Source organism: Stegostoma tigrinum, chromosome 17 (assembly GCF_030684315.1).
Source record: "Stegostoma tigrinum isolate sSteTig4 chromosome 17, sSteTig4.hap1, whole genome shotgun sequence".
NCBI lineage: Eukaryota > Metazoa > Chordata > Chondrichthyes > Orectolobiformes > Stegostomatidae > Stegostoma > Stegostoma tigrinum.
Genome location: NC_081370.1, coordinates 39,620,226 through 39,645,674, shown reverse-complemented (window position 1 = coordinate 39,645,674; position 25,449 = coordinate 39,620,226). Strand labels below are relative to the sequence as shown.

Below are 25,449 nucleotides of genomic sequence, written 5' to 3'. Positions count from 1 at the left end.
AGATTTTGAGTTTATGCCCCTTGAATCCACTAAACCATTTGCTCATAATGATTTTTGCTCATTGAATAAATGCTTTCTTTTTTATTACCCATTTCTTTTCCTCACAGAGCAAGCTGTGCATTTTTATTCCCTTGCCCAGTGTGGCTTGGGCATTATACATAGATAAGTGCACAGTTGTACTTTTTCAACTAGGTTAGTCAGAACAAGATAAGCAAGATCTATTTACTGCAGTGCACAGAGAGTACAAAATTATAAAGAACTTAAATATTCTGTTGGAGTGTGTGCTTTCTTTGGAATGCATTCATTGAGATTTTAGACCATTGGATTAGTTTTTTTTAATGGCCGATCCCTAGGAATCTTAAATTATGTGCATTCTTACAGTGCAAATTTCAGAGTTTGGATGGTTGACTCAGGCTTTTGTTTACATTATTTTGGAAAGAGTACAAAAAATGAGTAAATAATGTTAAATTTGCTTGAGGCTCTCTCTTGTGTTTGTGTTTTGTTTTCCAAAGGAACAATTTTCTTCATCTATGTCTATTTCCTTTTGTCTTGGTCACTTATCACACTTTCTTTCATAGTCGACTAATGGTTAAAGCCTGTGAACTAAGCTCCAAACTCGGTCTCTCCCCTTCATCATCAAGGACACCTACTTCTTTCCCCACAATATTGCATGTTTCTCCTCCTGCTTCAGCTGTTCTGCCAAAATCCTCCTCTTTGCTTTGTTTGTCATCAGACTTGACTGTTCACGGTGGTGGTCTCCCACCTTACACCTTCAATAAACTTGAATGCGTCTAAAACCCTTGCTCCTGTATCCTAATTTATAAATTACAATGACTCATCATGTCTGTTACTAGATTGACCTCTGGCCCAAAAAATCCCTGAATTTTAAAACATACTGCTTCAGTTTTAAATCTCTCCACATCCAAACCCCTCCCCATCTTTGTAATACCCAGCAGCCCCCTGTTTTCTGAGGTCTCTGTGGCCCTTCACTTTTGACCTCTTAGAAAAAAATCAGGATTACTAATATGTATTCCACCGTAAGTGACCAGGTTTGCATGTTGTAGGGATTTAAACACTCACAACTGAATCAAATCTGACAACAAAATTGTATTACAGAGCAACATTATTAAGAGCAAGACAAGCCCACATACAAAAGATAAAATTCACGCTGATTTGCCAAACAATGTGAGTTATCTACTCCTTGTCTTGTATCTGGATGACAGAGCACACTTTTTTTTATTCCCTCACTTTTATTTTCTTTGTTTCTGGTTCCCTTGTATAGATCTCTTGCTTTTATTTGCTTCTTTGTTTTTCTATTGCACCAAACTCCTCAGAGGACTGTTTTTTAAGACTTATTTCTGATGGTATCATGCAGAGGACTGCTTCTGTGCTTATGTGATTACAACTTCTACAGTGGGGATTTTTGAGATGCAATGATAAGCTAGAAGGCTTGGGTTCAAGTTGTACCTGCTCCAGAGGTGTGTTTGAACAGGTTGGTTAAAAATGTTTGTGGCTTCAGCACTTCCATTATCTTTCAAAGCTGCTTTCAAATCATTATTCTTCATATTCCTTAACAGGATGTGGACATCACTGGCTAGGCCAGTTTTTCTTGACCATTCCTAATTGCTCAGAGGGCAGTTAGAATCAACCACGCTGTTGTGAGTCCGCAGTCTCATGTAGGTCATGCTAGGTAAAGGTGGAAGTTTGAAACAAAAACAGAAATTGCTGGAAAAGCTCAGCAGGTCTGGCAGCATCCATGGAGAGAAATCAGAGTTAACATTTCAGGTCCAGTAACCCTTCCTTCGACTGATGGTAGTTAGGATAACTTTTTTTACATATGCAGAAGATAGGGTGGGAGAGGGGGAAGGAGTAAACAGTAGATGGAGATAGAGCCCAAAGAGAGAAGAGCAGTTTGACAGACAAAAGAGTGGATAAAAAAGTCAGGCCAGCAGGGCGAATGGCTATCAATAGGCACTGTTGGTGGCTAACAATGCGTTGTGTGTAATAGCAGACCATGGCTATTTTAAAACGACCTATTCACCCTGCTGGCCTGACTTTTTTATCCACTCTTTTGTCTGTCAAACTGCTCTTCTCTCTTTGGGCTCTATCTCCATCTACTGTTTACTCCTTCCCCCTCTCCCACCCTATCTTCTGCATATGTAAAAAAAAGTCCTAACTACCATCAGCCTGAGGAAGGGTTATTGGACCTGAAATGTTAACTCTGATTTCTCTCCACGGATGCTGCCAGACCTGCTGAGCTTCTCCAGCAATTTCTGTTTTTGTTTCAAACTTCCAGGTGTGTGGGGGTTGCGGTAAAGACATGGGAGAAGCTCAAACCCTAAAGTTGTTGAACTCAGTATTGAGTCACAAGATTGTAGAGTTCCCAAGTGGAAAATGAGGTGCTAATCTTCCAGCTTGTGCTGAGTTTTGCTGGAATGAAGTTGGAAGCTTCCTTCCCCAAAGGGCATCCATGAACTAGATGGGTTTTTTTGTGACCACCCACAATAGTGTCATGGTTATCATTTAGACATTTACTGACTTCAAATTCCACTCCCTGTCGCAGTAGGATTTGAACCTGCGTCACCAGAACATTTCGTGGATGTCTGGAAAAATGTGTAGGAACAATACCACAAGGCCATCACCCTTGCTTTTTGTACAGACTAATCCCTATGAAATAAATTAATTCCCACCCCAAAAAAAAACGCTTAATTCCCATGAGCTGTCATGGCCCAATGTCTGGAGTTACCTCTCTGAGTCTCTTCATGGCTCCACCTCACTTCTTTCAGATGTTGTTTAAAAATGACCATCCCACTCCATTCCCAATGTAATTCACCCAAATGAAGCTCATAAATAATTTTGTGGCAACACTTGTGTGAAGTACCTGCAACATTTCAGTATTAAATGTGTCACTTAGATGCAGGTAATTGTTGTGGTCGTTTGTGGCATGCCTTACATTAGGTTGTGTTCTGTTTTGCCTGACTATCACTATATACACTGCTAGGTTGGCTGCATACATTGCCTGGTCCTACGAGCATGCGTGCTGATTAGCTAATTTTCTTTGCTATCTGCTATTTGTCAATCACATTCTATTTTATACTTGAACACTGATTTCTAGCTGTGAGGTGCAGTTGTTTTACTTGTTGGGATTTTGCCATGTCCAATCACTTGCAAATTGCAATAACTTCCTTTTAACTAATGTGATATTGTCTTCCTCTGCATCTCAAATGAATTTGGCTTTTCTTTCTGTGTATATTCCAGATCCAGATATAATAGGAAGTGCTGGCCAACATTTATCTTTCTATTAGCACCACAGAAATTGATCTTGTACTGCTTTTCACGTAATGAAGTGTCCCAAGGTGTTTCACAGGAGCATTAGAAAACAAAATATTACCGTGAACCACAAGAATATGAGCTCAGCTGACCAAAAGCATGAAATGCTTTAAGAAATGCCCCAAAGGCATGATGTATAGTTGTGAATAGGTATATGGAGGGAGTTCCAAAGCTTGATCCTAGACTATTGAAGGCAGATTTTCAATGGAGGAGCAAATACAATTGGATAGGAGACGAGTGCAGACTGCGGAGATAAGAAGGGCAAGATCATGGAGGGATATAAGAGGAAGGCCGAGCATTTTAAGATCAAAATGTTGCTTGACCAGGAACCAACAAGCCAATGAACACAGGGATGATAGGGAAATGGAAATTGCTGCAAGTTAACACGTTTACAGCAGAGATTTGAATGACTTCACGTTTACGGAGGATAGAATGTGGGAGACTTGTTAGAAGTGCATCGGAGTAGTTGAGTTCATAAGTAACAAAGGCATGATTGAGTGTTTCAGCAGCAGATGAGATGAAGTTAAGTGATGGTACAGCGGTGGAATTATGTGATCTTGGTGATGACATGAGATTGGAAGCTCATCTCCGAATCAAAGGTGACACCAAGGCTGCAAACAGGCTGACTTAATCTGAGTGATGTGTTCAGTTATCTCATCAATGCTTGTTGGCATTTGACTGTTTACAATTTTTCATCCACTTTTAGCTACATTACAACCAGCAACTGCAATCCTGAAGTGTGTGAATTGCTTTTCACACAACCCAGAGCAGAAATGTTGTTACGTAAATCCAAGTATATTCTTTCCTTAACTTCTAAAGTTTCAATTTCACATGCAATGCTATATTATACCTGCCAATAGATTTTAATGACGAAATCAAAGTACAGAGTCTCATTTCCTCTTTCCCACATTCCACTGCTCCCATTACGGCTCTCAAAGTACTGAAATTCATCACCATTTTACCTTACAGAGCCAGTATTGTGCAAAAACGGATAATCTGGTTCCAGGATGATGGAGCACTTACGAAGAGACTGTGTGAGAAAGGTAACTGCGATATGCCTTGTGGTAATTTGACACCCTGATATGGTATGTTCATAGTGATTTGTACCTGTCTGTGGGCGTGTTTGCCTGAGTTAGTTTGGGTACTGTTGTAACTTGGTTTTATTTTAATGTGGCATTTTTAGTATAAATACATTTCATTTTAAGTAAATGTTATAAGTCTAACATCAGTATGAGGTGATTTTAACTTTGAACAATAGTGCAACACAAATGACAACAGGCTGACAACACATTTTGCACCTCTATCTATTTTTATTTTTGATTGAGTTGAAAACTTGCATTAGTGGAGTGGTGTGTGCAGATAGTCAACTTACCATTCCTTGTTTTCTGTGACTGGCCCAGTGTTCATTTAAAACTTAGGGACAAATATGTAGTTGAATCTCTTAAGTGTGTTTCAAAGAAATTTATCAAAACGTTAGTTTAATGGTTCAACCAAGATCCTGTATATGATTTTCTTTCCTCTCTAAGATCTGAGGTACAACCATGTCCAGTTTGATTTAAGGATCTTAAAGTGGCATGAATTTGGGAAATGCTAACCCAATTATTTCTAGTGCCATAGTATTGCTGGTATTCCTATGAGAAGTCACAACCATGGCTGTTAAGAATAACAATAGTGCATAAGATGGTTCTTGTTTAAAGTTGCCTCTGTGCATCATTGGGAGCAATGGGAGGAGCTGTACTCTTTAGCCCAGATTTTCTGATTGCCATCAGAACTGATTCGACCTGTTGGCAATTATTCTGGTCAGAACCTTGACCTGGCTTGACTGTGTCCATTAGAGGAAACCAGGGAGAAATCAATTAAGTGCAGGAGCATGTTGCAGGCCAGACACTTACTTTTTAATGGTAATTGCTGCCATTACACAAGCATTAAATTGTCTTCAAGATCCCAAAGCCACCTTGACAGCGATAAAAGTTTGTTTGGTATGTAAGTTTGCCAGTTGGGTATGAAGGTACAGTGCCAGTTGGGTGGGGGTGTAGGGTGCAGTTGAGTAGGGTGTCAAATGGGTGAAGAGCTAGTGTACAAGATGCTGTGGGGGTTTGGTGGGTGATGGGAGTAGCTTACCAAACAAATGGATGAGTACTCATTCGTAGTTTGTTTCGGTTAGGGCTGAATTGGTTCAGGGAGCTTCTGGGCCAGGCAGAGAAGGGTTGTAAGACTGGGTGGTTAGGGGACATGGGGAAAGAGTTGTGTGCGTTGAATCTGCAGAGGCTGGTTAAAGTGTATTGGTGTTGTGGGGGTGTTAAGATCTCTGTTTAGAAGTTGCTCAGAAGTTAGAGTGAATTTTTAATCCTTTAACTTTTCCTGGATCATTATTAAGTGTGAGTCAGAACTGTCTAAATTCTGTGGCTTTGAGGGACTTTCTCACAAGGTTACAGACACTAAGGAACTGTCTGTTGGAACTTTCAATGTTGGGCAATTCTCTTGGAGTTAGCTGCTTCAGAATTTTCATACAGTTTCAATGTGGGAACTCCAGTCTGTGCTGCAGAAATGATGATCTGGAGGTTGAAGTTTCTGGGCTTTTGTACCATTATTGTTAAAGCTGACTGGCAGTCCTTGATGCTGACACTGGGGGCTGAAATTTTAACTTCATTAAAATGCATTCACTTGCACAGTTGCAATTGTGCCTCCAGGTATTGAAATTCCTACTGCCTTTCTTTTATGAGAATCGTTTTAGTGGCTGAAGTAAAAGAATCCGCTAAAATGTGTGCATACAAATATTTGATTCAAGTAAATTCAAGATTGATTCAAACCTGGAAATACCCAGAATAAGAACTGGAGAAAGCCAAGAGTAAACCGTTTGGTTCTCGAGGCTGCTTTGCCTTTTTAACACCACCATGCCTAATCTCTGCCTCACTTCCACTTTCCCACCTACTTTCCATTTCACTTTTTTTCACAGAGAAGTTAAAGATCTAGCCACTAAATATATTATCTATTTACTATCCATCAACTATATGCAATGTAAGAGCATCCACAGTCATCTGGGGTAGAGAATTTGAAAAATTTGCAATGTCCTGAGCAATGAAATTTCTCATCATCTGATTCCGAAATGACAGGTCCTAGACCCTAAAGTTTTATACCCATGTTCTCAATTCCACGGGAAAGTGGAACAAATTCTTCTGCACGTCTTTGCTGCCAAGCTCATTTCGAACTTGACGTTTTCATTGAGACTGACTCTCGTTGTTCTGAACACCAGAGCGTATACACCTTATTTATTTGGCCGTTCATCAGAGGAAATCATCTCACCCCAGGAACCAATCTAGTGAATGAATGCCTGCTAGCTCTCATTTATGCAACATTACTAATTAAAGTCTAGCATGGAATGAAATGTTTTCCAGTTACCAGGATTTGCTTTACAGAACATTAAATATAGTTAATATTTCATTCTTTGCCTAAATACTTGTGCAAAGTGGACTTGGCTAATGCTTTGAGGAAAAACATGTGTATGTTGAGTCAAGATTCTTAAATTAAAAAAAAAACCATCTCTGTGCCACAATGTGCGTTTCTACTCTGTACAGTCCTTGACATTTTTGTATCAACCTACTAGCTGAGTGCAATTTAGAAATACGTGTCTATTTCTGATATTTGTGGATGTACTCTCAACACATTCAGGTTAAGCTTCTTGACCTTTGTTGTAGATGACTAATTAACCCAACTATCCATATAGAATTCTTTGAGGAGGTATCAAAAAGAACAGGCAAGGGTATTGTTGCAGATGTCATCACCTGGATTTTCAAAAGGCCTTTGGTAGGCCTTTGACAGAGATTAGGATATGAGGACTTAGATGACCAATAGCTGAATGGGCAGCAAATAACTGGATAACAGAGTGTGGGGCTAAGCGATAGTTATTCAGATTGAGATAAGATTTAAAAAGCAGTTTTTATCAGAATTGGTGCTGACACCAATTTTCAATTCACAGGTGATTCTAAACTTCAAGGGAATATTACAGTTGACACTAATGAAGAATGCAATCTATTACAAGAAGGCATTAGAAAAGGGACCGCTTTGTAGAACACCTCCGCTCAGTTCGCAATAAACAGCTGCACCTCCCAGTCGCAAACCATTTCCACTCCCCCTCCCATTCTTTAGATGACATGTCCGTCATGGGCCTCCTGCAGTGCCACAATGATGCCACCCGAAGGTTGCAGGAACAGCAACTCATATTCCGCCTGGGAACCCTGCAGCCTAATGGTATCAATGTGGACTTCACCAGTTTCAAAATCTCCCCTTCCCCTACCGCATCCCAAAACCAGCCCAGTTCATCCCCTCCCCCCACTGCACCACACAACCAGCCCAGCTCTTCCCCTCCACCCACTGCATCCCAAAACCAGTCCAACCTGTCTCTGCCTCCCTAACCTGTTCTTCCTCTCACCCATCCCTTCCTCCCACCCCAAGCCGCACCTCCATCTCCTACCTACTAACCTCATCCCACCTCCTTGACCTGTCCGTCTTCCCTGGACTGACCTATCCCCTCCCTACCTCCCCACCTATACTCTCCTCTTCATCTATCTTCTTTTCTCTCCATCTTCGGTCCGCCTTCCCCTCTCTCCCTATTTATTCCAGAACCCTCACTCCATCCCCCTCTCTGAAGAAGGGTCTAGGCCCGAAACGTCAGCTTTTGTGCTCCTGAGATGCTGCTGGGCCTGCTGTGTTCGTCCAGCCTCACATTTCGTTATCTTATATTAGAAAACTTGTAGACTCAGCAATTCAATGCCAAACAATGTTCAATGTAGATAAATATGAGGTGATGCAATTTGATGGGAAAATTGGCATCCATACCTACACTTCAGAAAAATTAGAAACCAAATGTGGTAGAAGAGGGAAGGGTCGAAGGATATAGATGAACAAGCTATTAAAAGCAGTATCATTGATCAGAAAAGCATTGCCTCAAACATTCCCATACACCAATGGCTAATCTCCTATAATTTCTAGACAACAAAATATTTACCTTCTGATTTCCTTTATCATCTAAACTTCTAGGAATCCTGAAGTGATTGCAATATTCCTTGATTAAGGTCCATTTAAGTTTTTTTTTAACTACTGCTGTGAATTAAGAATATAGGTCACCAGCTCAACATGGAGCCGATGGGACTTTTGACATGTGGGATGTGGGTGTTGCTGGCTAGCCAGCATTTATTGCCTATCCTACTTGCCCTTGAGAAGGAGGTGGTGAGCTGCTTGACTTGCTTTGAATTCCAGCTTGTCTAGGGCTCCATGATTCCGCGCTTGGTTGAATGTGTCCTTGATGTCAAGAGCTATCACTCTCCGCTCACCCCTGGAATTCAACTCTCTTGCCCATATTTGAAACAAGACTGTAATGATGCCAGGAACTGAGTGGCCCTGGAGGAACACAACCCAGTGTTACTGAGCAGTTCATGGCTGAGTAGGTGCTGCTTGATAACACTGTTGATGACACATTCCATCAATTTTCTAAATATGTGATATTGCATTTCTGATCCATAAGTATACATTTTTCCTTTCATTTTTCCTTTTCCAGTACTAGGTGAAGAATATGCCACAGAAAAGCCTATTCAAGACTGTTGTGCGTGTGGAACTGCAAAATATAGGTTAACATTCTATGGAAACTGGTCAGAGAAGACCCATCCGAAAGATTATCCAAGTAAGACATATGCCTTTTGTATCAATAAACCTTTTTTCTTATACTGAATATCATTTAAATCACAGTCTTTAATAGACTATAAACTAATCTTAAGGATTATACTTTAATCAATTTAAGAAGCATCCACCCGCATTCAAATAAATCTAAAACATTTTACATTTTCTGTGAGTGGAGGAAGCCAGCAGAGAAGCAATTAAAATGAAACCTGACAGAAAACACAATTTTTGAACTAATGCTTTAGTCAGCTCTTGTAACTGTGACAAGGAAATAAGACAGGACTAAAATCTGACTTTTTGAGAGAGGTAATACATTGTGTATAAAAAGCACAGATACCGGTCATTCAGCCCAACTGCTTTGTGCTGATGCCTAACCTCAACTTGAGCATCCTCCACTTTATTTCATCCTATCTGCCTACCATTACATTCCTTCTTCCCTCATGTATGTGCCTAGATTCCATTTTAACACACTTATGCTTATTTGCCACAACTACTCCATGAGGTGATGATTTCCATATTCTCATCTGTCTGGATAAAGAAATGATGTGCAGCTGCTGCTTATAGATCCTAAGGGTGTGTGGTTGATACCCTGGGAAAAGCCATGACAGTGATGTTCATAGACACTCCCAGGTACCACAACTGTTGGCACTTTCAGTACAACTGTCTGGTTATCTGTTGGAAAAGAGGGATAATTGTTAAAGAGGTAGATCATTGTCCCAATCAGCCATCTGCACTCTGAGATGGTAGGATGATCTATAGAGAGTCATGCTCTCTCAGGGACCACTACTGATTATATAATTGGTCTTCTGATGCTTGGACAATTCTGCTAATGTCTGTTGTATGTGCCAGATTGATATATCTCTGTCGCCGTTTGATGGACGCTGCACAACCTGACTCTACAGAGGGTGGTAGGACTGGCAGATTAAGATATATTTTTTTCAGATGGGGAATACCATACTGTGTTACTTGAGTAGCCTATGGACCTAGACCGTTTAATCAATCACTCATTAGGGGTTGATTTAACTCTATTGGTTCGTTTATCTGAAACAGTCAATCAAATTTTAATTATAAAGCAAACATTACAGCCACAAATTTATTTCTGCAACTTGGCCATCCTCCACTTCATTTCCTCCCATCAGTATATCCTTCCATTCCTTCTTCCCTCATGTAGGTGCCTAGCTTCCATTTTAATGCATTTATGACCATTTGCCTTAACTGCTCCATGAGATGACAAATTCCACATTCTCATCACTCTGTGGGTAAAGAAATGGTGTGCAGCTACTGCTTACAGATCCTGAGGGCATGTGGGCGATTGTGTTCATAGACTCTCCTGGGTGCCCCAGCTGCTGACATTTTCTGTGCAACAGCCTGATTATCTATAGGAGAAGAGGGCTATTCTTTTTCTGTATATTTATTACAAACGCACAGTACGCTAATTGCTGGCCAGAATTTCAGCATTGGATACATGGAGTATTTCAAGATGAACCATCTAACAGTTGAGATACATATAACATCCTATTCCTTTCAAAAGAAAGCTTAACTAGTTGCAATAACAAGTGAGCCAGTGAGTCTTTGTAACATGTAAGCTATTTGCTAATATATTCAGATCTTGCAAAGGCAACTTTGCCTTGAGGTACTATTATTGCCCACATTCAGTCATATTATCTATTGTTCTTGTTTGTACTGTCAGGTTTTTCTTTTATAGAATGCCAATGCTGTTCCAGAATGTACTAACCCTGATACACAACAGCCAGATTTTATTCCAGATTAATTACTAACTGACATTCCAAATTGTTTCAAGTAGTTCAAATTTTCTTGGCATACACTGTTGTGATCCAAGACAACAAAATGTGAGGCTGGATGAACACAGCAGGCCAAGCAGCATCTCAGGAGCACAAAAGCTGACGTTTCGGGCCTAGACCCTTCATCAGAGAGGGGGATGGGGGGAGGGTTATGGAATAAATAGGGAGAGAGGGGGAGGCGGACCGAAGATGGAGAGAAAAGAAGATAGGTGGAGAGAGTATAGGCGGGGAGGTTGGGAGGGGATAGGTCAGTCCAAGGAAGACGGACAGGTCAAGGAGGTGGGATGAGGTTAGTAGGTAGATGGGGGTGCGGCTTGAGGCGGGGGGGAGGAAGGGATGGGTGAGAGGAAGAACAGGTTAGGGAGGCGGAGACAGGTTGGACTGGTTTTGGGATGCAGTGGGTGGAGGGGAAGAGCTGGGCTGGTTGTGTGGTGCAGTTGGGGGAGGGGACGAACTGGGCTGGTTTAGGGATGCAGTTGGGGAAGGGGAGATTTTGAAACTGGTGAAGTCCACATTAATACCATTAGGCTGCAGGGTTCCCAGGCGGAATATGAGTTGCTGTTCGTGCAACCTTCGGGTGGCATCATTGTGGCACTGCAGGAGGCCCATGATGGACATGTCACCTAAAGAATGGGAGGGGGAGTGGAAATGGTTTGCGACTGGGAGGTGCAGTAGTTTGTTGCGAACTGAGCGGAGGTGTTCTGCAAAGCGGTCTCCAAGCATCCGCTTGGTTTCCCCAATGTAGAGGAAGCCACACCGGGTACAGTGGATGCAGTATACCACGTTGGCAGATGTGCAGGTGAACCTCTGCTTAATGTGGAATGTCATCTTGGGGCCTGGGATGGGGGTGAGGGAGGAGGTGTGGGGGCAAGTGTAGCATTTCCTGCGGTTGCAGGGGAAGGTGCCAGGTGTGGTGGAGTTGGAGGGCAGTGTGGAGCGAACAAGGGAGTCACGGAGAGAGTGGTCTCTCCGGAAAGCAGACAGGGGTGGGGATGGAAAAATGTCTTGGGTGGTGGGGTCGGATTGTAGATGGCGGAAGTGTCGGAGGATGATGCGTTGTATCCGGAGGTTGGTGGGGTGGTGTGTGAGAACGAGGGGGATCCTCTTTGGGCGGTTGTGGCGGGGGCGGGGTGTGAGGGACATGTGGCGGGAAATGCGGGAGACACGGTCGAGGGCGTTCTCGATCACTGTGGGGGGAAAGTTGCGGGACCTTTGTCCCCCTACAACCACACATCAACGACTACCAGTCACGATTGGACATAGAACAGTTTTTCCACCGCCTTCGCCTCCACGCCTACTTCTTCAACCGGGAGCCCAACCCTCCCTCCACTGACCCCTTCACCCGCTTCCAACACAAGTCCTCCTCCTGGACACCACCCCCAGGCCTCCTACCCTCCCTCGACCTCTTCATCTCCAACTGCCGTCGAGACATTAACCGCCTCAACCTCTCCACCCCTCTCACCCACTCCAACCTCTCCCCCGCAGAACGGACAGCCCTCCGCTCCCTCCGGTCCAACCCCAACCTCACCATCAAACCCGCAGACAAGGGTGGCGCAGTGGTAGTATGGCACACTGACCTCTACATCGCCGAGGCCAGACGCCAACTCTCCGACACCACCTCCTACCGCCCCCTCGATCATGACCCCACACCTGAGCACCAAACCATCATCTCCAACACCATTCATGACCTCATCACCTCAGGGGACCTCCCACCCACAGCCTCCAACCTCATTGTTCCCCAACCCCGCACGGCCCGTTTCTATCTCCTTCCCAAAATCCACAAACCTGCCTGCCCTGGTCGACCAATCGTCTCAGCCTGCTCCTGCCCCACCGAACTCCTCTCCACCTATCTGGACTCCATCTTCTCCCCTTTGGTCCAGGAACTCCCTACCTACGTCCGTGACACCACCCACGCCCTCCACCTCCTCCAGGACTTCCAATTCCCTGGCCCCCAACACCTCATCTTCACCATGGACGTCCATTCCCTATTCACCTGCATTCCGCATGCAGATGGCCTCAAGGCCCTCCGCTTCTTCCTGTCCCGCAGGCCCGACCAGTCCCCCTCCACCGACACCCTCATCTGCCTAGCCGAACACGTCCTCACCCTCAACAACTTCTCTTTTGACTCCTCCCACTTCCTACAGACTAAGGGGGTGGACATGGGCACCTGGATGGGCCCCAGCTATGCCTGCCTCTTTGTAGATTACGTGGAACAGTCCCTCTTCCGCACCTACACAGGCCCCAAGCCCCACCTCTTCCTCCGGTACGTTGATGGCTGTATCGGCGCCGCCTCTTGCTCCCCAGAGGAGCTCGAACAGTTCATCCACTTCACCAACACCTTCCACCCCAACCTTCAGTTCACCTGGGCCATCTCCAGCACATCCCTCACCTTCCTGGACCTCTCAGTCTCCATCTCAGGCAACCAGCTTGTAACTGATGTCCATTTCAAGCCCAACGACTCCCACAGCTACCTAGAATACACCACCTCCCACCCACCCTCCTGCAAAAATTCCATCCCCTATTCCCAATTCCTCCGCCTCCGCCGCATCTGCTCCCACGATAAGACATTCCACTCCCGCACATCCCAGATGTCCAAGTTCTTCCAGGACCGCACTTTTCCCCCCACAGTGATCGAGAACGCCCTCGACCGCGTCTCCCGTACTTCCCGCCACATGTCCCTCACACCCCGCCCCCGCCACAACCGCCCAAAGAGGATCCCCCTCGTCCTCACACACCACCCCACCAACCTCCGGATACAACGCATCATCCTCCGACACTTCCGCCATCTACAATCCGACCCCACCACCCAAGACATTTTTTCCATCCCCACCCCTGTCTGCTTTCCGGAGAGACCACTCTCTCCGTGACTCCCTTGTTCGCTCCACACTGCCCTCCAACCCCACCACACCCGGCACCTTCCCCTGCAACCGCAGGAAATGCTACACTTGCCCCCACACCTCCCCCCTCAGCCCCATCCCAGGCCCCAAGATGACATTCCACATTAAGCAGAGGTTCACCTGCATATCTGCCAACGTGGTATACTGCCTCCACTGTACCCGGTGTGGCTTCCTCTACATTGGGGAAACCAAGCGGAGGCTTGGAGACCGCTTTGCAGAACACCTCCGCTCAGTTCGCAACAAACTACTGCACCTCCCAGTCGCAAACCATTTCCACTCCCCCTCCCATTCTTTAGGTGACATGTCCATCATGGGCCTCCTGCAGTGCCACAATGATGCCACTCGAAGGTTGCACGAACAGCAACTCATATTCCGCCTGGGAACCCTGCAGCCTAATGTTATCAATGTGGACTTCACCAGTTTCAAAATCTCCGCTTCCCCCACTGCATCCCTAAACCAGCCCAGTTTGTCCCCTCCCCCCACTGCACCACACAACCAGCCCAGCTCTTCCCCTCCACCCACTGCATCCCAAAACCAGTCCAACCTGTCTCCGCCTCCCTAACCTGTTCTTCCTCTCACCCATCCCTTCCTCCCACCCCAAGCCGCACCTCCATCTCCTACCTACTAACCTCATCCCACTTCCTTGACCTGTCCGTCTTCCCTGGACTGACCTGTCCCCTCCCTACCTCCTCACCTATACTCTCCTCTCCACCTATCTTCTTTACTCTCCATCTTCGGTCCGCCTCCCCCTCTCTCCCTATTTATTCCAGAACCCTCTCCCCATCCCCCTCTCTGATGAAGGGTCTAGGCCCGAAACGTCAGCTTTTGTGCTCCCGAGATACTGCTTGGCCTGCTGTGTTCATCCAGCCTCACATTTTGTTGTCTTGGATTCTCCAGCATCTGCAGTTCCCGTTATCTCTGTTGTGATCCAACTCATTTTGAAGCTTCAGCTTTTATACACTGAATTCTTCTGTTTAAAAAATTAAGCCTACTGTTCGTCCAGTATATTTTCTCCCTCATAAGATGTAATAGCTGTTTAGCCTCTTCAAGTTTCTTTTCCATTTTTGTTTTCTTTAAATCCTGGACCTCTCCCTCATGCTGCTTCAATGGTTGTTTTGTTTTCTGTATATATTTGTTGAGCTCACTCACTGCAGCGTCAGTACTCACATTTATTTCTGGAAGGTCTGTTTCATGAACTCCAGCATTGCTTTTGGTTTAGGTGATGCTTCTGTATTTGTTTCTGCTGAGCCTGAACTGTTTTACGCAGAAATTGCTTCAGATTTTCCTGTGAAGCAACAAACTTCCATTAGATTGATGCAGAGATTTTTGTTCTTCCAGCTTCTTTTCTTTCCCTTCCAGTTCTCATTCATCTTTGCGATCTGAGCAGAACTACACCCCAAAAACCACTTCCTAAAAACTACTTCATTTCAAACATAGTAATCTCAAGTTTGGTTTTACCCTGAGTTAGTTGACGAGAACCTTTATTCTCGAACTTTCATCTTTCTCTTCACAGCAGAGAAATGAAATTTTAGCTCTACCAGTTCAGAGTAAAAACTGTAGGACATGGGAGTAAAAGTAGGCTGTTCAGCACATAGAGTCTGTTCTACAATTCAGTGAAATCATGGCCGATCTGAAAATTCTTAACTCCATTTTGCTTCCTTACTTGCATAACCCATGAATCCCTTACTGAATCAATCTATCTCCATGAAATATTCCTTCTTTTTTCCATTCTTAATTCCGTAAGATGTTTTTATTAGTCATCTGTAGCTTTCTTTTGTCATTGGAGTTTGTCTGATTCCATGGCTTGTGACTAGTCCAACACCATGGCACGCTGATGTATCTGTAATTACTGATCCAGAAGGATCTACAATGTGGACCACTTGCAATATCCAGGCAGACTGATTGATTGATCATACTGGCATTGCAGCACTGTTGATCTTGCATGTGGAACTGGTGGACCATTGTATGCTGATAATTTTACATTCATTCATCAGCCTTGCCATGGCTCCCCATTGTGTTGTATTCTTTACAATTTGGAAGGCTAGCACATTGACACCTGTCCCTGTCCCAAATGCAGCCAAGAAAGAATGTTTTCTAAGAACAGATTTGGAAATTTCACAAATGCTTCGGATGGTGTGGTGACATTGAAGTTCTCCATAAGATTGACAGTGTGAAAATGTATTAGTCACTCATTGTTTCATGTACCTAATCTTATTCTGGTTTTGTCAATCATTTCATGCATATGCCTTTGATGGGATATCAGATAGTCTTTATTATTGCATTAGGGTCCTCATTGTGTGTGATTTGTAGTGGTCAATTCTTTAGAGGCGCACCAGACTTTTTCCAGTGCACTGCCTCTGCCACACACCTTGCAAAATTGTCTGAGGCAGGGCATTTCATTGCTTCATGCAGAAGGCCATGTCTTCCACGTGTCTTGTTATGTTGACTGTTGTGATGATCATGCCGACCATTGATCTGCTTATATCCACCCTTAAATAATTCTTCAACACTACCAGTTTTTGGTTTGTGTAGCAAATTTTTCTGGAAAGCATCCATGGGGGTGGATGCGATCACCAACTCAGCAATTCTGCTTGTTGTTTCCACATCTGAAAATCTCGCGTTGAGCCTTTTCCTTTGTATTTACAAACAAAGTGATTTCTGGATTATATAGGCTTTTGCCTAAATTACCATAAATTTTACAAATACAGGAGTATGAAGAATTCAGGTCTTTAATCTGAATCTGAATTGCTCTTCTAATCTGGTCCATATCTTTTGGGGATTTTTAGTTCTTTAGCAGTTAATCCTGACATGTTAAGACTGCGTCAACTTTTGATCCCAACTCATCTCCCAACAGGCTAAGATTTGCTTTTCTATATCAAACATGCCTAAATCTGGAAACCAGAGCTCTGAATGTGTTCAAAAATTTTAAATTCCATGAGGAATTATGTTGTGTCCTAATTAAAAGTAGAGAATTTTGTGGGCATTCTGACAATATGCCTTTTCACTTTTCTTTGTTTGTTACTGGTTCAGCGTATACCTTGATGATTTGCTTTTCTCAAGTGAATTAAACGGGCCTCTTAACAGGCCTCCTTACCAGAAGCTGTCTTTTTAAAAACTCCCCAATGTTGTCATGAACAAAGACCCATTGTGTGTTCTCACATGCACTGTAGTGTGATTTAAAACTGTTGGCCAGGTGTTTTAACTTGCTTACTGACTGTTCAAGTGTAATAAGAATGCATGTTGCAGCATGGTAGAGTCCCTACCTCTGAAGCCAAGAAACCTGGGTTCAAGTCCCACCTGCTCCAGAGGTGTGTAATAACATGGCTGAACAAATTGATGAAGAAATGTCACAAGTGTAATAAGCCTCATCAGTATGTCATGGTTAGTTGCAATGATCTAATCATCAATTTTTCATCAGGGATTAATTAACTCTGTGGGTTGATTTACTGAAACAATAAAATACATCATAAGTTACACAACAGCCAACTAATTTCTGTCTGTGGTTTGCAGACTCACAGCCGACTAACTGCTAGCCAGAGTTGCAGCGTTTTATATATATATATATATGTATATATATATATATATATATATATATATATATATAGAGAGAGAGAGAGAGCTCATGGAGTCATTTAAAGATTAAGTTTCTCCTAAGGAAAGGACGCTCATAACATGGAATTGCAAGCTGAAACACTTGAGGGTCAACAGATAATAGATGGCAAAGATGCCACCCCTGATGTGATGCTGATTCTTTTAAGGTCTAGAGGTCTGTTTGTCTGTGTACTGCACAGCATACACAGAGCATTCATGCAACACACTAGTTACTGCAAGCAGTAAATGTCAGAAATATCAGAAACTAGGAAGCAAATGTGAAGTGAAATTAGATGAATTGCACAAATATGTTCTAAATACAAGGCAAAAACCCAGGAGTAATTAGTTTCTGTTCTGTGCGTTGCTTAACATATTACATTTTAATAAGATGGATTATCATCCAAGTTTGAATGTTTACTTTCCATTATTTTCATAAAAAATGAATTATGATGTTTTGTATCCAATACATGCACCACATTGCCCTAAAGCAGACTTGCAAGTGGCATCTATTTGTCTTGCAAATGACAAAAATATGCCCAACTACTACTGAGAAAATGATTTCTCACTGCTAGTATCATACATCTCCGTGATTCCCCTTTGTTTCTTTCAATCTGATTCCTGCATAAATGCCCAGATTGTTGTTTCACTTTCTGATACTACTTTTAATCTATTTCAATCAAACAGATTTATCCCAAGGCCTTCCCAAATTATTGGAGACGATGTGCTATCTCCAGCGAGATGTGTTACAAGAATGTCATCTTCACTTTCCAACTTACAATTCCAATTCCCTCAAATGGTTGCTGCAATATGTCCACCCTCATTGCCATTAAACTCCTACTCAGCGTTGCCTCTTTGGATGACTGTTGATTGTCATCAAAATCTTTCCTCATTCCCACCAAACTAAAACCAATAACTAAAAATTTTCAAAGAAAATTTGAAAAAAAAATACACATTTTCTGGCCTTGGGTTTGCATTTTCCTGTGAGATTCTGGCATAATTTATGCCCTTTAGAGGTGAAGGTTTGAGGTTTTACTCTGCATCCAGTTTGCCTTTTGTCCTGCTGCCATTTTTGGTCTGGATTCAACATGCACACCCAATACGGGTATGGCGCCAATGACAATAGTTCACTGTAATGTGGCTTGACAGTCTGACCAAGCACTGATCTTCCACTAGAACTGCCTAACTTAGTCAATGAATGGAAACAAAGGCCATTCCATCTCTGTACATCCCTTTATCCTTCTTTCCTCAAGTTCCAACTGCTGGTGCCTGAAACCCTGACTCCTGTAAGCTGGGTACACTAATAGTATGTTACACCCTATGTCTCCACACACACCACACACACGTAATGAGGGACAGGTGGATATCATTGAACTTATGCTCATTGATTGGGGCTGTTAACTTGGGCCATTCAGGGAGCCCTTATTGACCAATATAAGCAGGAGTTGGCGCTGTGGCATCTGAGGACAATGTGTGTATTGGGTGTGGGTACTTGCACTCCCTTTTTTGGTTATAGCGAAGACCTCCGTTTGTGTTCTTGGTTGCACTTCAGCCCCTGCTCCTGATCTTTGGGCATCCAATATGGAGGGGGTCAGGCAGGTCAGATGACCTTCTGTAGGTCTGCTCCTGGTTCTGGCTATGCTGCCCATTAATAGGTCCAGGCAGCAGGCCATGGATGGGGTTGTCTTGGCCAATGGCCTGCTCTCCTTCTGTGGCTACGTCTGTGCCTGGGTTTCCCTGGAGAAGGAGCGCACGGTGTAAACTGGAGTTCTTGCCTTTCAGGAGTGGTGGGCACCGCAGAGTGTGGGTGCTTTGTTTCCTCCACAAACTCTCTGTTTTGATTTGATCCCTACCCTTGCCCTCTCTTTCTTTCACGGAGGCATTGCCCCTACAAGGGCGCTGCTTGATACTGATGCTTTGGTCACATGGCTGATTTACCAGGTGGTGGTATGTTAATAAAGCGATTTGCACACTTGGTGAAAGAACAAAATTATAATCAGGAGCCTCAAAGTCTGCACAACCTTAGGACTGGCTCTAGGCTAGCTGGTCAAAGCCTGTATACTGTGAATGTGTTAATAAAGGGTGATTCGGTGACAGGGTACTTGCTTCTGTGCAGTTATTTAGGACTGGAAAATTCAAAGTTTAGTATTTGCTAAGTATTTTGATTTGTACCTTTTTTGCATATATAAAGAAAATACAGTATTTTCTCTGCAGTGCACTGAATGTCAGCTAGGATTTTATGAAATAAACTATATGGCTGTTGATATTTGAGAATGATACAGTTAATATGTTAGCTTGTCATTCCATGTTTCACTGATCATAATCAGCTGCATGCCTGTATTAACCAGACCAGGAATGACTCCCAGGCTATTTGGGTTAATTGCTTTTTCAACACACACTCTAATTAACTGTTTAACTAATTATTGCTAGAGAAACAGAAAACAAATCTGCAAAATCAGAGCTTAAAAAGCTGAAGAATCTTTTAAAGCTGCAGCATCCTGAATAAACTGCCCAATAATTCCGATAGGGCCTTGTAATAGAACTCTGCACTTTAACCTTCAAACACTGATGTATATGATCAGTATTTCTAGCCCTTGTCTAGTCTGGTTGTGTTCCTATTCTCTTAAATTCATGTTCCTGAACTATAAATCCAGTAGAAACAAAGTTCAAATTGTACTGCAATCAAGGTTTTTTTTTCCTTTATCAGAAAGGTGGTATTGGTAAATGTGATCATAAAGCTGTTGGATTCTCACTGATCAACTTTGCTAGCAGTTCAAACAAGGAAAAGGAGGATGAAATTTGAAATTTAGCAAATTAGATTCACAACTGAGTGCCAGGAAGCAGAGGGTAATGGTTGAAGGGTATTTTTTCAACTGGAAGTCTATGCCCAATGGAGTCCCACAGGCATCAGTGTTGGGAATTTTGCTATTTGTGGTTTACATAAATGGTTTATGAGGATTGGTCAGTAAGTTTGCACATGCTGCACAAATTGGTGGGGTAGTAAGTAGTGAGGAGATGGCCTTGACCTTAACCTTGGCTTTGGACCATGAGATATAGGTGGGCTGATCAGTGGCAAATGGAATTCAATCCATATAACTGTAAGGTCGTGCACTTGGACAGGTCAAACAAAGCATGGCAATACAGGATGAATGGTAGGACCCTGGAAAACACTGAGGATCAGAGGGCCCTTAGTGTGCATGTACAATGTTACTTAACATACTAGTGCAGGTAGATAAATTGGTTAAGAAAGTGCATAGAATTCTTGTTTTTATTGGTTGAGGCTTGGAGTTTTAGAGCAGGGATGTCATACTGGAATTGTATGAACTGTTGATTAAACCACAGCTCTGTGTGCAGTCTGGAATTCACATTATAGTAGGGATGTAATTGCAATGAAGCAGAGATTTACCAGGATGTTGCCTGGGCTAGAGAGTTTTGATTGGACAATTGTTTTTTTTTCCTTAGAGAAGAGGTGATTATGAAGGGATGTGATTGAGATGTATAAAAGTAAAAGGAGCATAGACAGAATAGATTGGAAGAAACCTATCAATGATGGGATTGATCATCAGGTGACTTACCTTTCAAGGTAAGGGGCAGGAGGTTCAGAGGGGATGTGAGAAAACTTTCTTCAACCACAGAGTCATGGAAATCGGGAACTCCATAACCTTAAGGACAGAAGCATTTAGGTGTGCATTTACAATCCCAAGGCATACAAGGTCAAAAACCCTCTTTCTATGATGTAGATTTCTATGACTCTGACTCTGACTCTGACTCTGATAAGAAGGTGACCAATCAGCATCTCTAACCTATTCTTCTATTTAATATCATAGTTGATCTTGGTCTCTAGTTCACTTTTCTGCCTGTTCCCCAGAACTCTTCCCCATTATATGAAAAAAATCAGTTTAGCTCAGCCTTGAATTTAGTCGATACCCTTAACTCCTGCTGGTGGGGTGAGACAACTCAAATATTTCTGACCATACAAAAATCCTCTTCCTCTCCACGTCAAATGGAGACCCCTTATCCTGAAATTGCTGCCCTATTGGTCAAGTGTCCCCCACAAAGGAAAGCATTCTCCTAGCACCTACCCTATGAGGGAGCCTCTGTATTATTCCCAAATGTTTCAAAAAGGCCATATGTCATTCTAATAACCTCCAATGAATATAGCTTTAACCTGCTCAACTGTTTCTAGTAAGACAATCCCCTTATCCCGGGAATCAACCTAGTGCACCATCTTCCCTTGAACTGTTTCCAATGCAATTATATCCTTCCTTAACCAGGTAGACCAAATTGAATGCAGTACTCCATGTGCAGCCTTGCCAATCCCGTCTATGGTTTTAATAAGACTCTTCTATTTTTATACTCTATCCCTTTTGTAATAAATGCCAACATTGAGTTTGCTTTTCTATTCATTTGCTGTATCTACTTGCATAATAAAATTTTGTGATTCATTTGCAAGGACACCCAGATCCCCCTGATGTGTAGCATTGTCTAGTCTCTCTCCATTTAAATAAAGTACTGTTTTTCTTTGTATTAAAGACAATACCCTGCAGTTTTTTATAAACCTCTTAAGCTATTAATTTCCTTTGCAGACTATTCGTGTCTTCTTCAAATCTTGTTCTCCTTTTTGACCTATCAGCAAATTTGGCAACAATACAATCAGTCCCTTCATCCGAGTCATCAATATACATTGTAAACAGTGGAGGCTTATTACTTATCCCTGTGGCACTCTATTTGTTACTGTTTTCCCTCCAAAAAATGACTGACTTCTCATGCTGTTCCTGTGAGCCGATCATCTGTTTATTAATTACCCCAATCACAGGACATCCCTGATTATTCAATGGGAGAACGGCAAAACTGGGAGCATAGAATGGAGCTCAAAGGAAGTGAGTATGAGGAAGTGAAGAGGTAATCGGAACTCGGTGGGATAATAATAGTGGAAAGCATATCCCCAGAAATGAAAACTGACAAATCAAGGAGAGGAAGAGTCAGAGATGGGCCAGGTGAAGATGTGCAAAGGATGGAAATTGGAAGTAAAATTGATTGATTAATTTTTCCAATTCTGGATGAGAGCAGGTAGCAATTTTGTCGTGATCAATGTTCTGTCATTTTTTCCAACCCCCTTCAGTTCTGAAGAAGAGTCTTGAAAAGTTAACTCTGCTTCTCTCTTCACAGATGCTGCCAGATCTGAGTTTCTCCAAGCACATGCTGTTTTTATTTTGTATCTCTGGCATCTGCAGCAATTCCCTTTTATTTGTTCCACAGATGCTCCCTCTTGCTGCTCTATGCCTTTGAGGAAAGGTTGAATGGATATGGTCTATATTCCTCATTTCTCCTGGCTGGAAAATCTAGAACCTGAGGTCAGATTCTCAGAATACAGAGTTGGCCATTTAAATTTGAGGAGAGCAAGAAATTCTTCAATAAAAATGATCTGAACCTTTTGTAATTCTCTTTCCATAGAGGCGAAGATACTTAGTAGCTTGCGCATATTCAAGAAAGTGCATTGATAGATTTTCTGGCATAAATAAAGTAGCAATATGTGAATAATCTGGGAAGGTGGTGGGGTAAAAGATCAGGCATGATCTTATTGAATGACGAGGCATGTTCGAAAGCCCAAACTCCTGCTGCTATTTATTTTTTATTCATTTATGCCTAAGCCATTTTGCAAATGTATGCTTTTTGTATTTAAATGATCTGTAAAGTCTGGACATGACTAGGAAGCAGCTTGGATAAGCATCTGCCGATGTTGCCCTTACACTGGGCACATAAAGAGCAATGGAACTTGGATCATCTCACGTCACGTCACTAGTGTGTACTCAATCACTGCAGATTAATTCTCACATTGAACACACAAGTATATTAAAATGCACAATATGTCATTCTTTTTTAAAAAAAGCATTTTGAAGAAGTTTAGAAGTAAACCTCCCCAACAGCATTAGAGATTGTAGGAACTGCAGATGCTTGAGTCTAAGATAACGAGGCATAGAGCTGGATGACCACAGCAGGGCAGGCAGCATCAGAGGAGCAGGAAAGCTGACATTTCGGGTCTGGAACCTTCTTCGGATATGCAGGGTCCAGACCTGAAACGTCAGCTTTCCTGGTCCTCTGAAGCTGCCTGGCCTGCTGTGGTTATCCAGCTGTACACCTTGTTACTCCTACAGCATTACATCTTTTTCTCATTGTTCTATCTAAAGGTTTGAATGTAGATGTTAATTATATACCTGGTGAATTTGTAGCCTGCTTGCTTGAGGGGTTGTTTGATTAGAAAGAGAAACGGAACATTGTCCTTGGCACTTAAGGTTGTGACTCATCATGTAGAATAATGAGCAAGTTAAAATGCGGAAACAAACCTTTCAGCCCAACTTAGTCTTTGGTGTTTATGCTCTGCCAAGTATACTTCAGCTCACCCTAACAATATGCCCTACTACTCCCTCATGCATTCATCTAACTTTCTTCAGTTCCATTTCACCATTCTCTCTAAAGAAGTTCCCCTGGATTCCTTGTTGGACTTGTCACGGCCTATCCTTTATGTTCCCTGGTTTTTGGTAACCTCTGAATTAGAGGAATCTTGTCCTTGTTTAGATCCTTTCGTAATCTTAGAACCTTTTGAGGTCTAATTAGGTCGTTAGGCTACGTCTCAGTCTTTTCCAAGAATGAAAAATCTGAAGCTATTTAACCTTTCTGGTAGCTGTAACCTCTTGGTTCTGATGTGCATCTGTGAGCAGATGACCTTCAGATCCATTCAACTAGTCTCCCACAGACTGTGTGTATCAGCATGCATAAACCCCTCAATGCCAACTAAAGCCATACAATTTGCCAGGACTAAAAGAAAAGCAAATAGGAATATCAGACCTGTAACAGGGTTCCAAACACAGATCACTCTTCCAAATGTTTGCTGAACTTTCTATAGTGCCTCTAAGTTTTTCAGAATATGGAACCATCTGTAAGCGAGCAACGTAGAGTCTTTAATCAAACTCCTTTGTTTGTTTAACCTGCCTTGAGCAGATTGGGGTAAAGTGATATGTCTGTGAAATGCTTAAAGCTCGTGCGCATGTGTGTTTACAACCTTTGTACTGAAACACTGAATATATTCCTTTCTCTTTGTTTCATGATACAACAAGAATTTGCAACGCACTGGTCTGCTATCATTGGAGCATCTCATTCTAAGTCTTACAGGCTCTGGGAGTATGGGGGATTTGCCAGCGATGGAGTAAAACAAGTCGCTGAATGGGGTTCCCCTGTGAAAATGGAAGAGGAAATCCGGCAGAAGGTAAGCCAAGAGGGGGCCAGGCTTAGTGTGCTCAGATTCCTAACCATAAGTCCGCCTGGATTGTTCAAATGTCAGTAAGCAGAACTTCTGATGCAGTCATGAATGTTTTGAGCAGCTGATTTTATTAATATAACCACTTGATAGCTTCAGTCATTCTGTGCCATGTATTTGCAGTTGGAATGATAGAGGGACATTCTGATGGGAGTATGCATGTTGTATCGCTTTTACTCTCTAGGATTTGTTTTACCTGGAAAAGTTCTGAGGATCTGAAGTAAAAGCAGCCTTAACATGACCACACTGTGTGTTTCTCAATCGTAATGAGTGACATCACCCAAAGGGTTGTCATTCTGATTCTGTGAGTGAGAAACTTACAGATCAAACTTTCCAGCGAGTTATTCAACTGTCTCTGCTCATTCCTGGTGAGAGAAGTGGAGTGGGATAATTTAATTCCAAACATTTTGGAAAGGGGTTGCCAAAACTTGCAATCTCCAGAGTTTAAGCAAAATGCCGAAGTGGAGAGATTGTCAGTAGAAATAAATAGTTTTTGAATACAGTTGGAAATGTGACAACACATCTCTAGTTGCTTTACAGATTTAGCCACTACACATAACACTCTTAAAAAGCAGACCCTGGAAAACCAGCTTTGACAAATATTTGCAGATGTACACTCGATGACTTCATACAGCAATCCTATGTTTATTTGTTTTGATTGGCATGAGAATATTGTTACCATTGCAACTGTGAATGGCAAACAGATAATCAGTCACTAACATCACCAGTAGCCACTTACAATTCTTAGGATCTCTGTTACAAGCCTGTGGTGGAATGGAAAATTCCAACTAACTTTTGTCAAATTGTTGAATTTTTTTTTTACACAATATTAGTCACAGAGTAA

At 42.6% G+C, this 25,449-nt stretch overlaps 1 protein-coding gene across 1 annotated transcript in view; it reads left to right on the top strand.

Annotated features, from left to right (window-relative positions):
* Positions 1 to 25,449, top strand: part of spon1b (spondin 1b) — a 342,911-nt gene that overhangs the window by 6,735 nt on the left and 310,727 nt on the right. Inside the window, exons 4-6 of the mRNA XM_059652106.1 lie at positions 4,300 to 4,373; positions 8,885 to 9,007; positions 24,406 to 24,554. Coding sequence (XP_059508089.1) covers positions 4,300 to 4,373; positions 8,885 to 9,007; positions 24,406 to 24,554 — 346 coding nt within the window. The remainder of the gene's footprint in view (positions 1 to 4,299; positions 4,374 to 8,884; positions 9,008 to 24,405; positions 24,555 to 25,449) is intronic.